At 37.5% G+C, this 20,602-nt stretch overlaps 2 protein-coding genes across 4 annotated transcripts in view; both read left to right on the top strand.

The window, feature by feature from the left end:
- The window catches only part of itgb1b (integrin, beta 1b), a 38,460-nt gene extending 22,575 nt beyond the window's left edge, over positions 1-15,885 (top strand). The window contains exon 16 of the mRNA XM_079875349.1: positions 15,793-15,885. Coding sequence (XP_079731475.1) covers positions 15,793-15,870 — 78 coding nt within the window. The 3' untranslated portion in view covers positions 15,871-15,885. The remainder of the gene's footprint in view (positions 1-15,792) is intronic.
- On the top strand, positions 225-17,611 carry itgb1b.2 (integrin, beta 1b.2). 3 transcript variants are annotated; one of them, XR_013821659.1, is made up of 15 exons: positions 232-466; positions 1,091-1,157; positions 1,416-1,501; positions 1,608-1,812; positions 3,030-3,200; positions 3,280-3,470; positions 4,808-4,900; positions 5,393-5,488; positions 5,607-5,696; positions 6,411-6,551; positions 7,677-7,879; positions 7,970-8,208; positions 9,479-9,696; positions 13,170-13,254; positions 17,198-17,611. XR_013821659.1 is itself a non-coding variant. In XM_079875369.1 (14 exons), the coding sequence occupies exons 2-13, from the start codon at positions 1,091-1,093 to the stop codon at positions 9,688-9,690; spliced, it is 1,794 nt and encodes a 597-aa protein (XP_079731495.1). In that variant the 5' UTR covers positions 225-466; the 3' UTR covers positions 9,691-9,696; positions 11,000-11,745. The 3 variants fall into 3 exon arrangements, 2 of the variants coding, with proteins under 2 accessions (XP_079731495.1, XP_079731494.1); XM_079875369.1 differs by lacking the exons at positions 13,170-13,254; positions 17,198-17,611 and adding an exon at positions 11,000-11,745 and having other exon boundaries at positions 225-466; XM_079875368.1 differs by lacking the exons at positions 13,170-13,254; positions 17,198-17,611 and having other exon boundaries at positions 9,479-10,677.
- Positions 17,612-20,602: the final 2,991 nt, after the last annotated feature.

Below are 20,602 nucleotides of genomic sequence, written 5' to 3' on the forward strand. Positions count from 1 at the left end.
AGTAAAAGAAGTGCAGATTTAAGTCTAAGTCTTTAAGTCCATAAACACTCTCCCTTTCTTTATGTTCAAACACCATGTAAAAGTGAATTTTGTATAATAGGTGCCGTTTAAATGATATAAACACGTTATTATAGTTTGATGCAAGTCAAATCTTTTTTTCTAATGTGAGTCTGGTCTGGAGGAGGAGCCTCACTCTCCAGCCCAAACCACACAACCCTCAGTTTGTATTTTCTGTGTTTGTAAGGTGTGAGACTGAGCTGCTGCTGCTGAACTACTGAAAAAGACCTGCTCACACACTCAAGTACAAACCGTTTCGATTTTGTTTTGTGTGCCTTTTCAGAAACACATTCTTCAAATGCTTACAGGACTACAGTAACCTGGAGTGTAACTCAAGACATCAGGAAAAGTTGATCACATTTACGTCATAAACACACATCTCTTGAAAGAGCCAGGAGCATGCGTTAAGGTAAGTAACTAAGCTTTTATTTTAACACTTATTTATTTCCACTTATTATAAAATGCCCATAAAAAATCTCATGACATTTTACTAGTCACAGAATATGCATGTAAATATTGTTTTTGAAAATGTTTTTCTGATCAAAATTGTTCGAGCAAATCCATAAAGACAAACTACTACAATGTAAATCAGGGATCAATCATTTAGTGTATTTACATATACATGTTTATATTATATATGTACATTACCAAAGACTATAGAATAACAATAGTCTTAAAGGAACTTTGATATTTCTCAGATTAACAGACAAGTAAGAGCCTGTTTCTTGGGGCTGCTTTTTCTTTCTCAATATCTTATTCTTTATCTAAGTCAATGATTAACTGTCTCTTTCATTGTTCTGAGTCAGAGACACTCCTGTTTGCCAGTCCTTTTTTTTAACGGAAACCTACTTTTTGGTGCAAAGAATGGTATTTCTTAATCAAACGTATTTAACAAAATATATTGATCAATCATTCACAGTAGTCTACAGTTTGCCAAAGAGTGTCAGACAAGGATTTTGTGTATTTGTATAAGTGATTATCTCTCTCTTCCTGATGTGTTTCTGTGTAATTTATGAGGTTCTTCTGCATTTAGATGGATATGAGAGTGTTGTTAATATCAGCTCTTCTAGGATTTGTCTCTCATGTCAGAGCAAAAACAGGTAAGGAAGTCATTTATCGCCAACAACACAGCTACTTTCTGTAGCCTCAGGGGACATTCTTTTAATGTTTAGGTTTATGAGTTTATCTCATAGTAATTTTGAGGCTACTTTCTCAAGTTATTCTTCAAAAGACCTTCTTGTTAGCTTTTCTTTTCTTAATGCTTTAGTTGCTGGAAAACTATTATTTAATAATCTTACATAACATTGTAATGTTAGATCTTGTCTTCTAAAGTTGTTGTGAATGTGTTTTGCGCTCAGACAGCAATGCATGCATTTCTGCAAATGCCAAAACATGTGGAGAGTGTATTCAGACCGGGCCACAGTGTGTGTGGTGCAAAGATCCAGTAAGTTATTTTGTCTACAACATTTGATTGTCAACTTCTCGTCTGACTCTGGAAGATTATCCGAGTCTTACCGGAACATGTGAACTTAGCAAGTCTCTGCTTGCAGGATTTCAAACCTTCACGCTGTGATGAAAAGGAGTCTCTGCAAAAGGCTGGTTGCACTCCACTCGGCATAGAAAACCCTCGAGGAACGGTCACCATCGACAAGAACAAACCTGTCACAAACCGTAAAAATGAGGGAGGAGAGAATCGGAGGCCTGAAGAGTTCATCCAGATTCAGCCACAGAAATTCACCCTGAACCTCCGATCAGGTACTGGACCCCACCTGTGAACCAAAAATATGAAAATATGAATCAGGACAAGTTCAATCAAATTTACATTTAGCCTACGTCTGCGTTGAAAAAAAAAAAAAGGGTAAAAATGTATGCTGCCCTCATGTGCTATCTGAATTATCGTAATTATTGTAAATAGTTTCCTAGTTAAAAATTGGATATGAACGCCCTTTCATGATCATTAAATGGCAAAATATCATTTATCATAATATGATTTTCCCATTAAGAATAAGAATAAACCTGGTGTCCTCCATGATTCCTGTTCTTTCCGACAACACTTGAACACGAGCTCGTAATCACAACATGAGGGTATATGATGACAGGCTTTAATTAGTTTTTTTTGTTTTGTTTTTTTACTAATAAGTGAACAACTCCTTTATTAATTTTTTATTATGTTTGTTGAATTTTCATTATAATACAACAATAACAAGACATCACAAAAAATACAATAAAAAATAAAGGACCACCAATAGCTCAGATTTGCATATAAAACAGGACTACACCATAGTAAAACAGATTAGAGAATAAAAACAAAACAATAGCATATTTCAAAAAGATGCAGAAGAGGACAAAGGTTCAATGTCTAGAGAGTTATACAAATTACATTATTCCTTGTAATATAATAGGGCGAATATAATTAGAGTTTTCAAATAGTCCAGAAATGGGGTCCAGACTTTATAAAACTGGCTTGTTTTTTGATGTAATACATAGGTAAGACACTCCAGGAGAATCAACTCAAAAATAACCTTACGCCAACCTTTAAGAGATGGAGACTTATCACTGATTCAATTAAATAAAATATTTTTTCTGGCAGCGAAGGATAGAATATTATACAATTTCTTATTAGCAGATGAAACAATGCGTCCATTAGGTATACCCAACACCAGTGAGACTCAAAATCTCAGCTCAAAATCCAACCGAATATTAAAGATTTCCATTTCCCCCAGCACCAAATACCAGTAGCGTTAACAACTCCTTTATTAATTAAGTAAACATAGTAATAGGATTTTCAGTTTACCTAAAAAGTTTAGCAAATTGTTCATAGCATTCATCATAGCATATTTCAACATTGTATATATTTTTTTCAGGAAAGAAAGTAAAACGTTTTTATCAAGATTATTCAAGCTCACAGGAGAATTGGCATGTGACTGTGAGCAACATATTTCTTTTTCTCTCTCGTCGTTGTCACTCGACAGATGAACCGCAGAAGTTTACTCTCATGTTCAAGAGGGCAGAGGATTATCCCATCGATCTGTACTTCCTGATGGACCTCAGTGACTCTATGCGAACTAATCTTGAGAATGTCAAGAATCTGGGAGCCGACCTTGCCAAGGAGATGCGGTACATCACTAAAGACCTGCGGATTGGTTAGGAGGACACACATGCTCACATTCACGCCTTTGCGGTATTAAAACCGTTAAATGATCTGCTAACTCTTGCTTGCAGGTTTTGGTTCATTCTTGGAGAACCCATGTTTTCCAAACGACTGCACAGCACCCTTCAGCTACAAAAACGTCCTGAGTTTGACCACCGACATCACATTGTTCACCCAAGAAGTCAGCCAACAGAAAACCTCTGGAAACCTGGACTCTCCGGAGGCAGGATTTAATGCAATCATGCAAGCTGCTGTCTGCGAGGTGGGTCGAGTTCAACATTCCATAAATTCCACAGAACTACGGGCAAAGTCTCCGGTACATGTTAGCATATGCAGTGTTGTACGCGCCCTGTGAATGGTTGCAAAACAACTACTTTCTTTTTGTTCCAATAAAATAGTTTTTTTATTTTTTTTCAAATTGTAAATGCTACCAGTTAGTGGAGCGGCTAAGTGATATAATCGTTCAGTTTATGATACAAGCGTGAAAATTGGCATGAGCAGTCTCCATGGGTCACTTGACAAGAAAATTGTCCGAGCCACTTGAAATTTCAAGATTTTTCATTTTTCAAGATGGCCGACACCTTAGTGGAGCAGTTAAGTGATATAGTGGTTTATTTGGTGATACAAGCATGAAAATTGGCATGAGCAGTCTCTGATGGTCACTAGACAATAAGCCACCCACAGCTACTTGAAATTTCAAGATGGCGGCCATTTTTCAAGATGGCCACCACCTTAGTGGAGCAATTAGGTTCATGGCAATTTTCATGCTTGTATCACCAACTAAATGATTTCTTAAGCCTAATTGCTCCACTAAGGTGAGATGGAGATAGAACAGGTATAGTTTAGTTCAATTACGGTTAAAACTTATTTTTCATCTTGCTTATCCACTAACATGCCTGTTTTAGCGGCATGGTCCGAATGATGGCCAAAAATTTACTGATGAGTTTTATGAACTTTATTGTACATCGTACAAAAGATGAAGCATCAGTTTTACTCCAGAAAATCACTGTAAGAGCTGAATAAACAGTAAAAGAAGTGCAGATTTAAGTCTAAGTCTTTAAGTCCATAAACACTCTCACCATTTTTCAAGATGGCCACCATCTTGAAATTTCAAGTAGCTGTAGGTGGCTTATTGTCAAGTGACCCACAGAGACTGCTCATGCCAATTTTCATGCTTGTATCACCAAATAAACCACTATATCACTTAACTGCTCCACTAAGGTGTCGGCCATCTTGAAAAATTGCCGCCATCTTGAAATTTCAAGTGGCTCGGACAATTTTCTTGTCAAGTGACCCATGGAGACTGCTCATGCCAATTTTCACGCTTGTATCATAAACTGAACGATTCTGCCAAACATAAGCACTTAGCCGCTCCACTAAGTTTAGAAATCTTGTAGCTGAATGCAAATTTTCAGATTATGTATACACAAAATTACTTCATCACCATGTAGTCAACGTGTGATTGACACACTCTCATTAATCATTCTTATTGAGTCATAGGGAGCAGCATGCTACTGAACATTAGCTACTGAACATGTTTGGATAAAAGCTGACCATTTGAAGCTGAGTTCTGTCTGCTTTGTTTTGATTGTTCCTCAGAAAGAGATTGGCTGGAGGAATGTCACTCGTCTCCTCGTGTTTTCCACGGATGCTGGATTCCATTTTGCTGGAGATGGAAAACTGGGTGGCATTGTTCGTCCAAATTCAATTCAATTCAAATTTATTTGTATAGCGCTTTTCACAATACATATTGTTTCAAAGCAGCTTTACAGAAAGTGCATTTCATAAATGTACATAGGAAAATACAGTTAGTTAATCATGTATTCATTTAGGGGATAACATATCGCCAGCGTTGAGTCGTCTCTTCACAGGCGTCGAGTCGTCTCTTCACGGGTGTTGGGGCATCTGAAGTTTCCATGAGAGGCTGGATACAAACTGGAGCTGACGAACTCTATTTACCTCGGGACTAGCGTCCCGAGATAACAACAGAAAAGCAGATGGGAAATAATTAGCATAGCTGCTGTTCATAATATTAATGATGGGAAATGCCATCTTTCCAATAATATGTACACCATGAGCAACTACTTTGTAAGTGTGAGTTTTACAGATAGATAGACAGATAGACAGGCAGGCAGACAACTGGAAAAATCAGAGTATGTCTTTCATTTGAGTTATTTTTTGCAGGACTACCCCACCATCTCTCAGCTAGTAGACACACTGAGTGACAACAACATTCAGACCATCTTTGCTGTGACAGAGCAATTCCGGGCTCTTTATGAGGTCTGTGCATGCATGTAATATATCTTCTGATTGCAACATCATCTCATGATTTAAGCATCAATTTTAACTCAGATTATACTCTGTGTTGATTCATGTTGTATATGTGTGTGCACAATAGGAGCTCTCTGCTCTAATCCCTAAATCTAAAGTGGGGACACTATCTACCTCCTCTTCCAATGTCATCCAGCTCATCATTGATTCCTATAATGTGAGTTCAAGTTATGCATCAGATGTCTATCAAATGTGAAGTAATGGTTGGCTGTGGTAAGCTCTAGTTCCTCATACAGTTCAAAAGAAAAGAAACTAAAACCGCTGTTATTTTTCACTTGCGTACAAAGGAATTCACTTTATAGCCAGTTCCAAAGTTTTAAGGTTGTTCATAATTCATAGTTCTTAAAGTGCGACCCACTGGCTTGGTGCATAAACCGCTAAGACTAGTCTTACAAGTTAGACATCAAATGATTTTCTTTAAGACTGTTCATTGCTTATTTAAATCAGTTAAAACACATAAAAACATAGATTGGTCTAATTTGATGCCAAAAAGTAAAACTGACTGCCACTGATTAAAACTTAAGACACTGTCTTAACATAATGGCTATGTTTTTGCAACCGGCCCGAGAGAAAAATAGTAAAAGTTATAAAAAAGTAATAGTTGACCCCAAAAAGAAAGCTTTAATTGCTTATTTTAGTCTCATGTCACTCATAAACCCGCATGACTTTCTTTCCTCTGTGAAAAACATTGAATTTCAAAATGTCTAACCCTAACCTATCCCACAGAAGACATTCATACAGGTTTAGAACGATGATGAGGCTGAGTAAACAGAAATGAACAGAGTGAACTATCCCTATAAATGTAGGATTTGAATGAATATTTCATTTTCCCAGCACTAATATACTCTCTGTGTTTAATTCTCTCTATCAGTCCTTGTCCACAGAGGTCATTCTGGAGAACAGCAAGCTACCTGCTGGTGTGTCCATCTCCTACGTCTCCCACTGCAAGAATGGAGTGAGCAGAAAAGGAGAAAGTGGGCGCACATGCTCCAACATCTCCATTGGGGATGAGGTGAGAGAGTGAACGCAATAAAAGCCATCTGAACTTGTCCATGCATGTAAAGGAACCAATGCTCTCCTAGTCTGCATATTTCTAAGACATGTTCCAATTTGAGTAGTCGCAGATGCTAGGATGAATTTCTTCTTGTTTAAAATATAGCCAACCTGACTTTCTCTGACAAGCAGAGGAGCTACAGCAATACCCAATGAAATTGCGAAAAATTTGACTGGGAGTGACTGGGAGTGGAGGTCAATGTGTGGGAAACAGGAGTCCAAAAATAATAGAATCAAAACTTGTTATCTAGCTATCTTTGTTTTCCATTCTGTTCAAAACAATGCAAAAACAATCTCTATGTTGCACTATTTCAGTGTGGATGATCTGATGGTGTATGATGTATATGCAGGTTTCTGGCTGAAATACTGCATTCTAAAGTTCACTATATGAAAGAATTCAACATAATGAAAATCAGTGAAGATAACTAACTCTCCAGCTGATCTGCCACGTCCTGTAGCAAACTCCGATCTCTATCGCTTAGTTAGATCTGACACTTCTATACGTGAGCTCTCAACCAATAACACACTGGAGCTACGCATGGACCGCCTCCCTCATGTCCATGTTGCACATGAAAAAGCAGAGAAATAAATGTATAAATAAAGAAATATGGAAATAAATACATGTGGGAATGAATAAATATAAAAATAAATTAACGCATAAATAAATAATAGTTAAAAAGTATAAAAATAAATACAGAAAATAATAAATGATGGAAAAAGTTAATTAATTTAATTCAAATGAATTACATTTGTTTTATCAAGCCAGTTATCTATTTATTTATGTTTATTTATTTATTTTTAATTTCTGCAGGTTTGGTCCTCCATAAAAAAAAAAACTAATGTATGTTCCTGATAACTAAAAAGGCAAGAAAAAAAACAATTTATATAAAATATAATCATATGTGATGTGTCGTGGACGGACTTCTGGAAAGAGCTTCTGTCTTATAATGTGCACAAGGACTTAGCATTTTAAAGAACATGTCACAAATAAAAGCTTTCGTTTCCCTGTACACCCTGCTGGCTATTTCCATTTTTATAAATGATATGCCACCTGGAACATAAAACAATGTGTTGTGCCTCATAGGTGACGTTTGATATAGAAATCACGGCTAAAGGTTGTCCATCAGATGGTAAGTCAGAGACGATAAAGATCAAACCGCTGGGCTTCAACGAGGAGGTGGAGGTCGTCCTCAACTTCATCTGTGAATGTGAGTGTCACAAAGATGGAATCCCAAACAGCCCATCGTGTCACTTCGGCAACGGTACCCTGGAGTGTGGAGTATGCAGGTTTGAGAAGCTCTCACTCTCTCTCATATGCAAATGCAGACAACTAAGTATGACAATCATTCTGATTCGATGTTTTCTTTCTCATATCAGGTGTAATGATGGCCGATTAGGCAGGTTATGCGAGTGCAGCCAATATGAGGTTGAAACAGACGATTTTGATGCATATTGTCGTAAAGGTAAAGAGACAGAGGTCTGCAGCAACAATGGAGAATGTGTCTGTGGAACGTGCGAGTGTAAGAAAAGAGACAACCCAGAGGAGAGATACAGCGGAAGGTTCTGCGAGTGCGACAACTTCAACTGCGACCGATCCAACAACACGCTCTGTGGAGGTACGTCTCTTTTAAGGATTTTTCAATTTATCTTATACAAATTTTAATGTTTAATGTTCACTTCTCCTAAATTAAAAATATAGAACAGTTAAAATCAACATGAAATTGCATTTGCATCCCATTTTATTTACAGAATACAAAATACTTTATTGGATTAAAAAGCTGCTGCATTTGCTTGAACACTGCAAATAAATATTTTCTTAGTGTTCTTGTTTTGTTTTCCAGTATAAATATCTATTAATTCTTAAATCAAGATATATTAACTGGATATGCAAAATGACTTTAGATATTGAGTTTTGTTAGCCTGGTTAAAACCAGACCATTCTCAGTAGTAACTGAGTTATCCTCTGGCAAAGCTTCTTCAATAACTAATTTCCAAAGGGGCGTCACCAAAGGAGGTCGCTCAAATGCCTCTGGGCGCAGAATTGGATAGACCTAAAACTCCTAAAACCAATCAGAGAGATCGTCATAATGTAAAGCCATATACTGCGTCCCAAATTTAATTCACCTAAGTTACACTACGCCATAAAAGTATGTAGGCTACTCTTTTTGTGAAGAAAATATATTTACTTTTGAATGTGTAGCAAAAAAGTAGGCAAGCTTTGGGACATAGTAGCCTACTTCGTCATCTTTATCGGACGGATCTGTTGCGTGCATCCTGTCACGTTAACTGCCCTGTCAATCAGAAAGAAAGAGAGAGAAATGTAGTAGCACGTTCATCTGCCAGTGGGTCTTTCATGGAGACTGTCCTCATGTGTTTGCAATTTGAATATAATAATGCATTTAAAAGTTGGTGCGCTTCACCAATGGACGTCGCTCAAATGCCTCTGGGCGCAATTGGATAGGCTAGACCTAAAACCAATCAGAGCGATCATCATCGTGTAAAGCCCGCCTCAACGTTTCTGATTGGTGCCGCGATTTCGACGGCATGAAAATGGATTTGAATGAGCTCTTTGCCAGACTACTTGCAGAGCAAATCTAAATTTGCCGTACGTTGTCTGGGTTTTCCCAGGCTAGAGTTTTGTGTGAAAATGTATAGAAATTCCTAGGAAAAACAAGATTATTTTTCTTTTCCCATTGACAGATATTTTTCTTGTTTTAAACTTAATTTTGATATATTTTTCAGAAAACAAGTCTTCGTAAGTCATTTCGTTCTCAAGTAATGGAATTTTGAATTAAGACTGTTTAGATATTTGTACTGGAAAACAAGACAAAAATGCTATTGCACGGTTAAGACGGATTTATCACCAAGGCATCCTTTCCCCCACAGGTCATGGACGATGTGAATGCGGACAGTGTATTTGTTATGCTGACTACTTCGGTAGTGCATGCGACTGCCCTCTAGACACCTCCACCTGTCTGGCCAGTAACAAACAGATCTGTAACGGCCGGGGCACCTGCGAGTGTGGCGTGTGTAAATGTACAGACTCAAAGTTTGAGGGTCCGACCTGTGAAATATGCCCAACCTGCAATTTGCAATGAACACAAGTGAGTTACACAAGTGAGTCACTTTCTAATGGTTAAGCTAACAAAGCTAACCCCGTGGGTTGAACTACCTGCTTGTAGTCTTTTTTTTTTTTTTATCTGAAAAAAAAACTTTTCTTCTAATTACTAATCACTGGTGCTCTAAAACAGATTTAATCTTAGCTAGCAGCACTAAATACATTCCTGTGTGTTTTTCCTCCAAGGGATTGTGTTGAGTGCCTACAGTTTGGTACGGGTATCAAAAACAGCATTTTATGTAAAATTCACTTTATAAAAGACCAATATTTCTAACTTTCATTCATGGGGATAACATGGATAATTTTACATGGTTTAGTGTAAAATTTTTGCCCATATTTTGTAAAATGTAGTTTTAAAAGTAAAAAATTATCATTTTAGCCACTAGATGGCTATAGAGCTCCGCTATATGCTATTTGCTATTTGACTAACTGAAATATATCTTTTCACAAGTTTTTTCCAGTTGGATTCGTATCTAAATATTATAAAATCACAATTCTAACAATAAAAATGACTTTTATGTCAAAGTTTAGCATTTTTTATACTGAAATTTTGTTTTGTTTTTTTCAATAATGTTACATTATGATTAGAATCAAACCTGAAAAACATAAAAGTTTAATTTTTTGAGTTTATCATTTATTTCAATCTAATATCATTTATTCATTTATATCATTTATTTTCAATTTTAATGCTTTTTTTACATCTTGGCCAGGGGACTACAGATGAAAAATAGCCTTTTGGCTAATTCTGGCTTTTTTTAACCATGTTTGTTCATGTGTTTTATGAAATTGCACTGTCCCCTCTTAAATAAACCAATAAAACAAAACAAAACAATCTTCTTTTTTTTCATATAATTGTACAAATGTAATCTACACTTCAGTTACTAACTGTAACAGAACAGATATGTACAGTTATATTATATATTGAGTACAAATACATGACATGAACATCAAAATGCAATGAACTGAACAGCATAACAAATGAGCAAATACAGCAGTAACTTGTCTCTTTCTCTCTGTGTGTGTGTGTGTGTGTGTGTGTGTGTGTGTGTGTGTGTGTGTGTGTGTGTGTGTGTGTGTGTGTGTGTGTGTGTGAGAGAGAGTGTTCACATTGTCAATGTGCCAGTGTCACCAAATTTAGTTTTGTGGTGGTTCCACATTTTGGACTATTTTATGATCATTTTGCATTGTGGATGTTTTTTGCATTGTTGGAAGTGTGCCAGTTTATTTTTGTCTATGTGTTCTACGTTGTTTCTGATTTTGATGATGAATTTTGTATATTTACATTGCAGGGTCTCCAGGGACCCCGAAGACAACTAATGTCACTATTTTTTTTCACGCTAACATAACAGATATCATTCCATTAATTTTTTTTTGTATATCTAGAAAGTGTTGAGAGCCGTAGAAAGTTTCATACCATTTGGACAAAGAGAAAAAATAAATAAATTTGAGCAAAAGTCATTTGCAGATTAAAAAGACCCCGAAGATAACCAGAGGGTTAAAGTAGTGAACTACAAGGATGATCTTAGCACTTCTGCTCATCTGAAAGCTGAGCTGCCAGACTAAGACAATGCATGCACTGAGACAAAAATGCGTTTGCCGTCCTATCTAAATGTAGGGGAGACTGTGAATAACCCCTATTTCAAAAAACAGTGGCGTGTTCCTTTAATGAAGACTGGGTCATTTGACTTTGGACCAGAATACCCACACAGATGCCAACAACAAATGATATGTTTCCTTTTAATATTTGATACATTTATTTATTTTGCATTTTACGGTGTGCATTTAGCATTGTTTCTGTTCCTTTTGTCCACTACTCAATCAAATTCATTTTTGGGTCACAACCTACCAGTTGAGAACTGATTTATAAGCTAGTTTCCTATTGCTTGAGTATTTAAAAAAAAAAAATGTTTATATGTAAATATTAAATTCATCTGGCTCAGAAATACCATAATCTCACAGGAAGTCACAAGATCCAACATGACTTCTTATTTTGACATACTTTCTATAAAGCCAATAAAACAGTGTTGGGTTTTATACACTCTTGACTTATTTTTCTCCATGCTAATCAGTGGCTGGTTGTATTTGGGGGAGGGGCATGCAGGGCTGTGTGCTCAGCCCGGCCCTCTTCAGCCTTTTTACTCACGACTGTTTTGCTATTCACTCCACAAACACGCTCGTCAAGTTTGCGGATGACACCATCGTGGTGGGTCACATATCCGACAACGATGAGACTCAATACAGAGAGGAGATCCAGCACCTGATATACTGGTGTTCGTGTTCAACTAATGATCTCATTTTGAACACCAGTAAGACCAAGGAGGTCATAGTGGACTTCAGGAGGTCCAGGAAGACGAAGCACGCTCCTCTCTGCATACAGGGGGACGCGGTGGAGCGTGTGGATAGTATTAAGTTCCTGGGCGTCCACATTTCATCTGACCTGTCCTGGGGTGCGTTTCCCGAAAGCATCGTTGGCCAACTATGGTCGCAAGTTCATCGCAATGTCCATTGAACTCTATTGGTAACGACGGAACTTGCGACCATAGTTGGCCAACGATGCTTTCGGGAAACGCACCCCTGGTCTGTCAACACCTCACACCTGGTGAAGAAGGCGCAACAACGGCTTTTCTTCCTCAGGAAGTTAAAACGTACTGGATTCTCCTCTCAGCTGCTCAACAACTTCTACAGTGCTACAATAGAAACCATACTCTGTTTAAGTGCAACGGTGTGGTATGGCAGCTGCACCACAAAGGAAAAAAAGGACCGGGTGGTGAGAAATGCTCAGAGGATCGTGGGCTGCCATTTACCAGATCTGGACCGGACACAAATGCTGTCCGGGTCAAGAAAAAGGCCAGCCGCATCGTGGCGGATCCCATCCACCCGGGAAATGGACTGTTTGTACCGCTCCCTTCAGGAAAGCGGTACAGAAACATTAAGACCAACACAACCAGACTCAAAAACAGCTTTTTCCCCAGAGCTGTGAAAGCCACCCCTCCCCCCGCAGCCATACACACATGTAATCTCCCTACACAGCCACACACTCACTCGCAACACCTACCCCTACTGACTCTCACACACATGCATCAGTTGACTTTACCGCTGCTATTTAATTATTTCATTTCATAGTGTCTGTAATGTACATACAATGTATCCCAGTGTCCAGTTTTACTTGAGATGTTTAGAGTCGACATTTCTATTTTATATTTCTATTTAAAAGTTGTGTTTATAATTGCTTGTGTTTATTTTCTGCTTTTGATAATGTTTAAAGCTGAGAGTCTCATACAAAATTTCGTTATGTGTGAGCATAAATGACAATAAAGACTCTTGATCTTGAAAGCTGTGTGCATTTGCACTTATGTCATAATTTGGCTGCTGTCCCAGAGATGGCAACACCTTCACCCTTGAGGTCAAGAGTGTGGTAATGGTCATGCTCAGTGCTCATTATGTCACTGTGTGTGACAGGGATGTACGGTGCCGGATGGATTGTTGCCCCTCTGGAGGGTCAGACGGGTCCCCTGTGGGCGATGACAGTCTTCTGGGAGTGCAGGTAAAACTACACTTGCGATAGATCATATCCTCTTAGGTGCTTTATCTTTGACATTTCATTCAGATAATACCTAAACACATGTGGTTACATCATATGTTCTTAATGCATGCATTTTTATAATTCCATGCTGATAAATCTGGATATTTTTCTTGTTATTTGATGTGTTGTGGTCTTATGGTGTAAGTGCATGGATGTATGAAGGAGAGAGTATGGGACTGCATTAGCAGACAGAAGGGGAATGGTGCATGTGTTTGCAGTGAAACATGATCTTCTCATTACCGTCATGAGGCACTTGTCTTCGTCGTTTCCAGTGAGAATAGTATTTTAGATTGTGCTGTAACATCACTAAGATAACACTGGGGATAAATCTCCTTTTCAAGTAAAATTTAGGCTTTGTCATCTTCTTTTACCAGCATTTACACAAGATTCACATGTCTTTGATTCAAGTTACATTGCTTCCTTGATGTCCCTGTGAAAATCAAGTGATTTAGTGTAACACAAAAATATGATTTCTCAGTTTGTAAAACCAAAGGAAAGCACATTTCAAATATGTAGGCTAGCTGTAAACTGTTTAACTTTTGGTTTAACTATAGGTCTCATGAATTAGTCAGTAACACAAACCAGATCTTCAACCGCCTAGAAAGTAATATCACTTCAGAAGTATGAATGAATAACTTCTATATCAGACTTGTATATAAAAACAAATTTACTATTAATGAATTATTTGAAATATTCATCTTTTTTGATTTGGTCAAAAATATATGGCTTTACATACGCACATGTATGCTTATCTTTGTGAGCCGACACCGGCTGTGTCTCGACCAAAAAGATGCGCTTGAACACACCAAAAGGACTACAGGCGACTTTCAACTTGCATGTGCGTTCTGTGTCAGCGTGTAAGTAAATATGTCTATATCAGCAGTATCAATAGTCGATGTTCGTCATTTCAAAAGGGGAAACTGAAATTAGGACTACAGTCTGTACCGTCTTTACTTCTTTGCTTGCTTTCTTCACTTTTGCTGTTATTCTCGCTATGCTGAACAACAGCCAATCAGAGTTCTCTCTCTCTTTCTCACCAACGGTTCGACACCGGCCCAAAAAACCCAGACGGCGTCTGAGTTGAGCCAGCGGTGCAGAAGACAACGAAAAAACTAAGCCAACCGATGCTCAAAAATGGCCTGAGATTGCCAGACTGTCGGCTTGGTGTTTCTCGGCCATAAACTGTATAAAACAATAGACGTAGTGTCTGTGACGTCATCCGTAGGTTTCTGAAGAGCATTTTTGAAGCCCAAAGTGGACGGAGCCGTACGTCGCCATCTTGGCAGTGCGTCACTGCACGTCACTCCCGGATAACCGAAAATGGGTGACAGTGACAGCAGCGGTAATCCACCTGTCACTCAAGTGGCCACGCCCTTAATTATGCAGAACTTTAACTAATTTAAACAGATGAGTTATAAAAAAATTGTCATGAAGGGCAAAATTAGCTATATAGACCAAAACCACTTTTCGTACCAGGCTGTAAAAATAAATTCTGCTGGGGGGTCTATGGGATTGACTCTTTTGGAGCCTGTCTCTAGTGTGTTGGATTAAAAAGAGAGACCGGAAGGTTGCTGCTTGGTCTTGGCCTTTAACCCTAAAACCAAGTCTTAACCCTCAAACAGCCCTTTAAAGGGGTGTCAGAAAGTGAGGACCAGCCAAAAAATCTCCACTATACTCTTTGTCCACTCTGATGGTCTAAAACTCAAACTAGTCCTCACATAGATAAATATACAAGCATATGCACACATTACCATTCTAAAGTCTGAGGTCAGTATTTTTTTTTAAAAGAAATTAATACTTTTATTCAGCAAACTGATTACAACGTTACATTATGACATTACGTGTATATTTATATAACATTTTTAATATTAATATATGATTTATTATATAAAAATGTAATAAAAAAAGAAGTACAGCAGAAAAACTTCTGTAGCTGGGTAAGTTGGGGAAATTGTGTCTTGTTAAGACAGTTTATTTTTCAAATACACAACAATACAGCATGCAACACTTGAAGGCAACGAAATGCTCTAAAATATAGCTAGTGTATAAATGTGAAAATATATATATATATATATAAAAAATGTATTTATTTATTTTATTTTTTTACATAATTTCTTCTCTAAATAATGATGTATGGATAATCAAGTAAACCTAAGTTGCTTCAGTCCATTGAATGATCATCTTCAAATATTACTAATCTAAGTTATACTTATGTGTACTTTATAAAAATAATTCAAGATTTCTCAGCAAAAAGGCATCTGTACCACAATCTGAATGTGGACATTTTTAGAATGAAACTAAAATACATTTTATTTGCTAAAAAGTATGTATAAATTAGAGGCTTTATATGGCATTGGCACTGAACTGGTCAAAACTGCCTGCTCTTCTGCTTTGTTTTCTTTCTTCAGTTCTGTTTTTCTCATTCTATTCTATTCTATTTTGTTTTGTTTTTCCTTTCTGCCTTTCTCTCTCCAAACCTTTTCTTCTCGTCAAATCTAGCAAGAGAACCCCATATACAAGAGCCCCATTAATAAGTTCCAGAATCCAAGTTATGGAAATAAGGGCGTCACACTCTGAGTCTGTACTCTTCTCAGCTGCTTGCATGGGCTTTTTCTCCCTCTTTCGGTCACTTTAACAACAACCTCAGACCCGTGTATAATATGGACGGCTTGTAAATTGTCATTTGCTGTTATTTAATCTAATTCACTAATTATTTGGACATGCCTTTGCCACAATGTGAATGTGTGTTATTTACTGATTGTAATTGTATGACTTTCATCTGTGGAATACACAACCTTGAACTCACAGTCTTACAGGTTCAGAACGACAAATAAATGATGATAGAAAAATCATTTTTGGGTGAACTTTTGATGCTTAAAGGAATAGTTTACCCAAAAATAAAGATTTACTCATCTCCGTCAGAACAGATTTTGAGAAATTTGCAGTGATTGTGTGGCTGTGTGCTGTCAGAATGAGAGCTCAAACAGTTAATAAAAAAATCAGGGGGTTGACTTTTCTTTTACTGGAGGAAGCAATATTATCGTTTATGGACTCGTATTTTGACCACATGTGGTCTGGTTTAAAGTTAAAATGCCTTACAGTGACTTCGCTGATTTTCAACCTGCTTTCTATTGTTACAATGTCAGTAGTATATGTAAATGAACAATGTTTACTCGCATTTATTTGTCAGCAAAAGTCCACTGGTTGATGCAAAATGCCACTGATTGTGAAAACTACAGATTATACTTCCGAATTTTTGTATCCCGCCCACGGACAGTCGGGTCGACAGAGAGTTATTGACTGAACAGTTATTGAATAATTCTTGCACACATGTACGATACAAGCCGATACTGTGACCGTTATGACTAAAAGTTTTTTATTTGACTCTGTATCCATAGCAGACTGTTAGGAGTGGCCTTGGATGGCAACGTTCTCTCTGGTTGCACCTATCTCAGTTGTTCGCCTTTCTACTGTATAGGCAGCCATGTTTTATTGAAAGCCCATTTTGCCAACAGTGAAATTCCTCTTTAATGATTGATTTGTGTCTTACAAACACGTGTCATGTGGATTACTTGTAGATTCTGTTGTATTTCTGAGGATGAGTATATTTTCATTTTTGGGTGAATATTCCTTCAAAGAGCATAATACAAAACATTTCCAATACTAAACAAACGTTTTACATTGCTGCATATACAAAATGACTGCAAATACAGTGTTTGTGTTTGATTGTGTGCCTTTTGTAATGCTTGCTGGTGTTATTATATAATTTTTTTTCTTTTTCTTTTTTTCTTTTTTTTTTCTTCAATTAAAGTTTACTATTTTTGCTGTGAAGTGTCCTAACCTGGCAATTGTGTAGATGTATTCATGGTTGATCTAATGATGGTCTCTTTATGTTGGTCTCCAGGGTGAGAACCCCATTTACAAGAGTGCTGTGACGACTGTGGTCAACCCTAAATATGAGGGCAAGTAATGGACGAATCTGTCCATCTCCAAGCAACACTGTATGCAGAACAATTCAAGAGGAACGGAAGTGTTGAATTTCACTTTATTTTCTTTTTTGTTTGTTTTTAATTCACCTTTTGGCTGTGCATTTGCCACTGTTCAATATAATCAATTAACCTGTTTCTATGCATTGTTTTGGAACTGTACAGTATGTATAAACTTTTTTTATGCAATCTTAGACCATTTAAATTTTCATCAATGTTTTTGATTTTTAGCCACAGGCCTGCCTTGTTTTCCCTGAATGTTAAAACCAGTCGTGTTGGGTTAGATGACAGGGGTTTTGTATGTAATATGTGGTCAAGTATGCATTAAGAATGTTATTCACAAAGACACAATAACCAGACCCACCTGCTTCAGTCCAGCAACTAGTTGAACATTGGAGTCAGTTTGTGTCTTATGTTGGTACAGGAAACTTTCTGAACCTGTGGATGGAGTGTCCTGTCACTGGTATAGTAGGTAGCTGTAGCGGACCACTGCTGTTTGTACACATGGTGCTTTTAATGTAGACGCATATGTCGTCTGCATAATTCTGGGAAATTTGAGTCCAGTCTATAATATTTAGGTCTATGTGACTATGGATCTTTGTGCTCACATCGCCTTTCTTTGGTCTGCGAATCAGATGGTTTAGTGATCTTTTTATTGTGCACATTAATGAATCCAATAGGACAGATTAGTATCTTTTTAATTGTCACAATATAATTGACAACATTTCATCTGTTAAGTGTTTGATTTAAATGCCTTTGACTTGGCAATATCTGATTTTGAAAGATGTTAGAGGGACATTTTCATCTTTGTCTGTGAATGGAACAATCAAATTTATTATTGAAAACATAAGTGTAAAGTCATATGAAAAGATCTTCAGGTTTTATATTTGTTTTAAGAACGAGGAAATGTAATCTCAGGTCCCGAATTTCTCTCTTTCACTGATGCCAAATATTTACGTCTACTGTGCAAGACCTATATTTTATTGTTTCTGTTAGTCTCCATAAGTGGACTTGCTTCACATCTGCTTTTGTAATTTAATTTGTCCTTTTTAACAACATCATTGTTCATAAATAAGCCTAACTGCTCAAATTATTGTTTGTAAAGATCAGTGTTATACGAAAGATTACGTTTTTTTTTTCACGGTTTTTTTTTATCTTTTAAAGCTTTTAAAAGCTTGATCACGTTACACACACAATTTGCATTTTAAAGTGCCTTTTCTTTTTTTGCATCATGCCCTCTGTTTTTTGTTTCTAGGAGTTATTTATTAAAATAAAGAACCTAAAACACTGGACTGCATTGTTATCCGTGTGTGTTTGTGGGTCAGCATGGTTTATAATGGAATGTAAAGTCTTTATACACAGCCTGTCCAAAAAAAGGATTTAAATAGGAAAATGCTGACTGGATCATTACTGCAGTGATTATTATGTTTCTAGCATGTTATATGTTTGGCAACAACACTCCTAACCCTAATTGATGGAGTGTGTAGCTTTTCATTTCTAGGAAAACACATCATGGCCATCAGGCTCAAATTGTGAAGGAATGGTTGGGAAGGAGCATGGATAATCATTTTCACAAGTGAACTGGCACCAGACCTTAAATTAATAGAAAGTATTTGGTATTTGCAGTAGTAGACTTTACAGAGTGCTCGACTCTTTCATTGTCAAAACTGATGCACCTCTTGACACAACATTTGTTTCCATCAAGATGTGCATACATTTTTGGTCAAACACAGCCAATGTGTTGTTTTCCCAATGATGATCTTTATTGCACAACTAATAGTGTTTGAGGGTTCTCTCGTCACTGGCACTGCTACATATAATGATTGGTTTACAGAATAAACTGCACTTTGTTTGATTTTATAGAAGTGTAGGGGTTAAAAGTTACAATATTCAGCAAACAACTATGCAAGGCATGTATTAAATGCTAAAAAATATCTGTGATAACCATGTTCTGATTAAACATTTGTGATGCATTATGAAACATTTTATATTAAAGGGCACCTATTATGCCCCTTTTCACAAGATGTCAAATAAGTATTTGATGTCCCCAGAGTGTGTATGTGAAGTTTTAGCTCAAAATACCAAACAGATATTTTTCACAGCATGTTTAAATTGTCACTTTTGGGGGCTGAGAAAAACGTGACGTTTTAGTGTGTATCCCTTTAAATGCAAATGAGCTCCTGCTGCCACACAGGGGGCGGAGCCTCACGAGCCTCATCTCATCTCATCTCACGGAATGATAATATCAAAACAGAAACTCTCAGTAGCGGTGTTCATTTCGACCCAGAGTCGGACAATAATGCCCACAGAGCCAGAGAATATATTCTGTATGGATATAGAACAGGTATAGTTTAGTTCAATTATGGTTATAACTTGTTTTTCATCTTGCTTTTATCCACTAACAAGCCTGTTGTAGCGGACCGCGTCCGAATGATTACCAAAAATGTACTGATGAGTTTTATGAAGTTTATTGTATCACAAAAGATGAAGCGTCAGTTTTACTCCAGAAAATCACCATAAGAGCTGGATAAACAGTAAAAGAAATGCGGATTTAAGTCTTATCCATAAACTCTCTCTCCCTTTCTTTATCATCAACATACACAGCGAATTACACAAAAACACTCGTTACAACAGAGTGAACAAATTTATACAGACTTTAACCCTTTTCAATGAGAGCTTAATAATGGTAAACTTTATATCCGTAAAACAACTCTGACGAACTGTAATAAAGTGCGCTCTCCCTTCCATCAGTGCCTCTATCAGTAACGTTAGGCCTATCGCTCCGGAGACTGTAAGCTGGATCATGAACAGTTGGTACAGATCCTTCCTCCAGTAAAAACGAGAGTAAATGACGACTTCTATGTTAATTCTTACATCCAACAACAAAACACCTCAATCGCTTAGATGATATTCCTGTCAACAGCTGGCGTGGAAACAATGTTGGACTGTGCTTAGCTCACTCAGGGCGGGTCTATGCTAAAACTGCAGTGTCCATCAACAGTCGTGGGAGGGGCTTGTGCAAAAGTACGTCACATTGTCCCGAATCTGAGAATGGGTTGTTTTCAGTGACTGTAAAGCCTGGAACACACCAAGCCGACGGTCGGCCGTCGGGCAGTTTCCGTGCGTCGGCCGACTAAATCTTCTCAGTGTGTTCCGCACCGTCGGCTGAAATTGGTCCTCGTCGGCTTTGTAACGGCCGATTCGACATGTTGAATCGGCGTCGGGCCGTCGGCGAAAGAGGGAACTCTGATTGGCTGTTCAGCTTAGTGAATGAGGCAGTGCACGAGAATAATAGCAAAACAGCGAGCAAAAAAGTCAAAACG

The sequence above is a fragment of the Squalius cephalus genome (assembly GCF_949319135.1).
Source record: "Squalius cephalus genome assembly, chromosome: 7".
Classification (NCBI taxonomy): domain Eukaryota; kingdom Metazoa; phylum Chordata; class Actinopteri; order Cypriniformes; family Leuciscidae; genus Squalius; species Squalius cephalus.

Excerpts from the sequence above, each read along its gene's own strand:
- itgb1b.2 (XM_079875369.1), top strand. The coding sequence starts at position 1,091 with ATGGATATGAGAGTGTTGTTAATATCAGCTCTTCTAGGATTTGTCTCT. Across the intron at positions 3,471-4,807 it reads TGCAAGCTGCTGTCTGCGAG|AAAGAGATTGGCTGGAGGAA; the intron begins GTGGGTCGAGTT and ends ATTGTTCCTCAG. Across the intron at positions 5,697-6,410 it reads TCATCATTGATTCCTATAAT|TCCTTGTCCACAGAGGTCAT; the intron begins GTGAGTTCAAGT and ends TCTCTCTATCAG.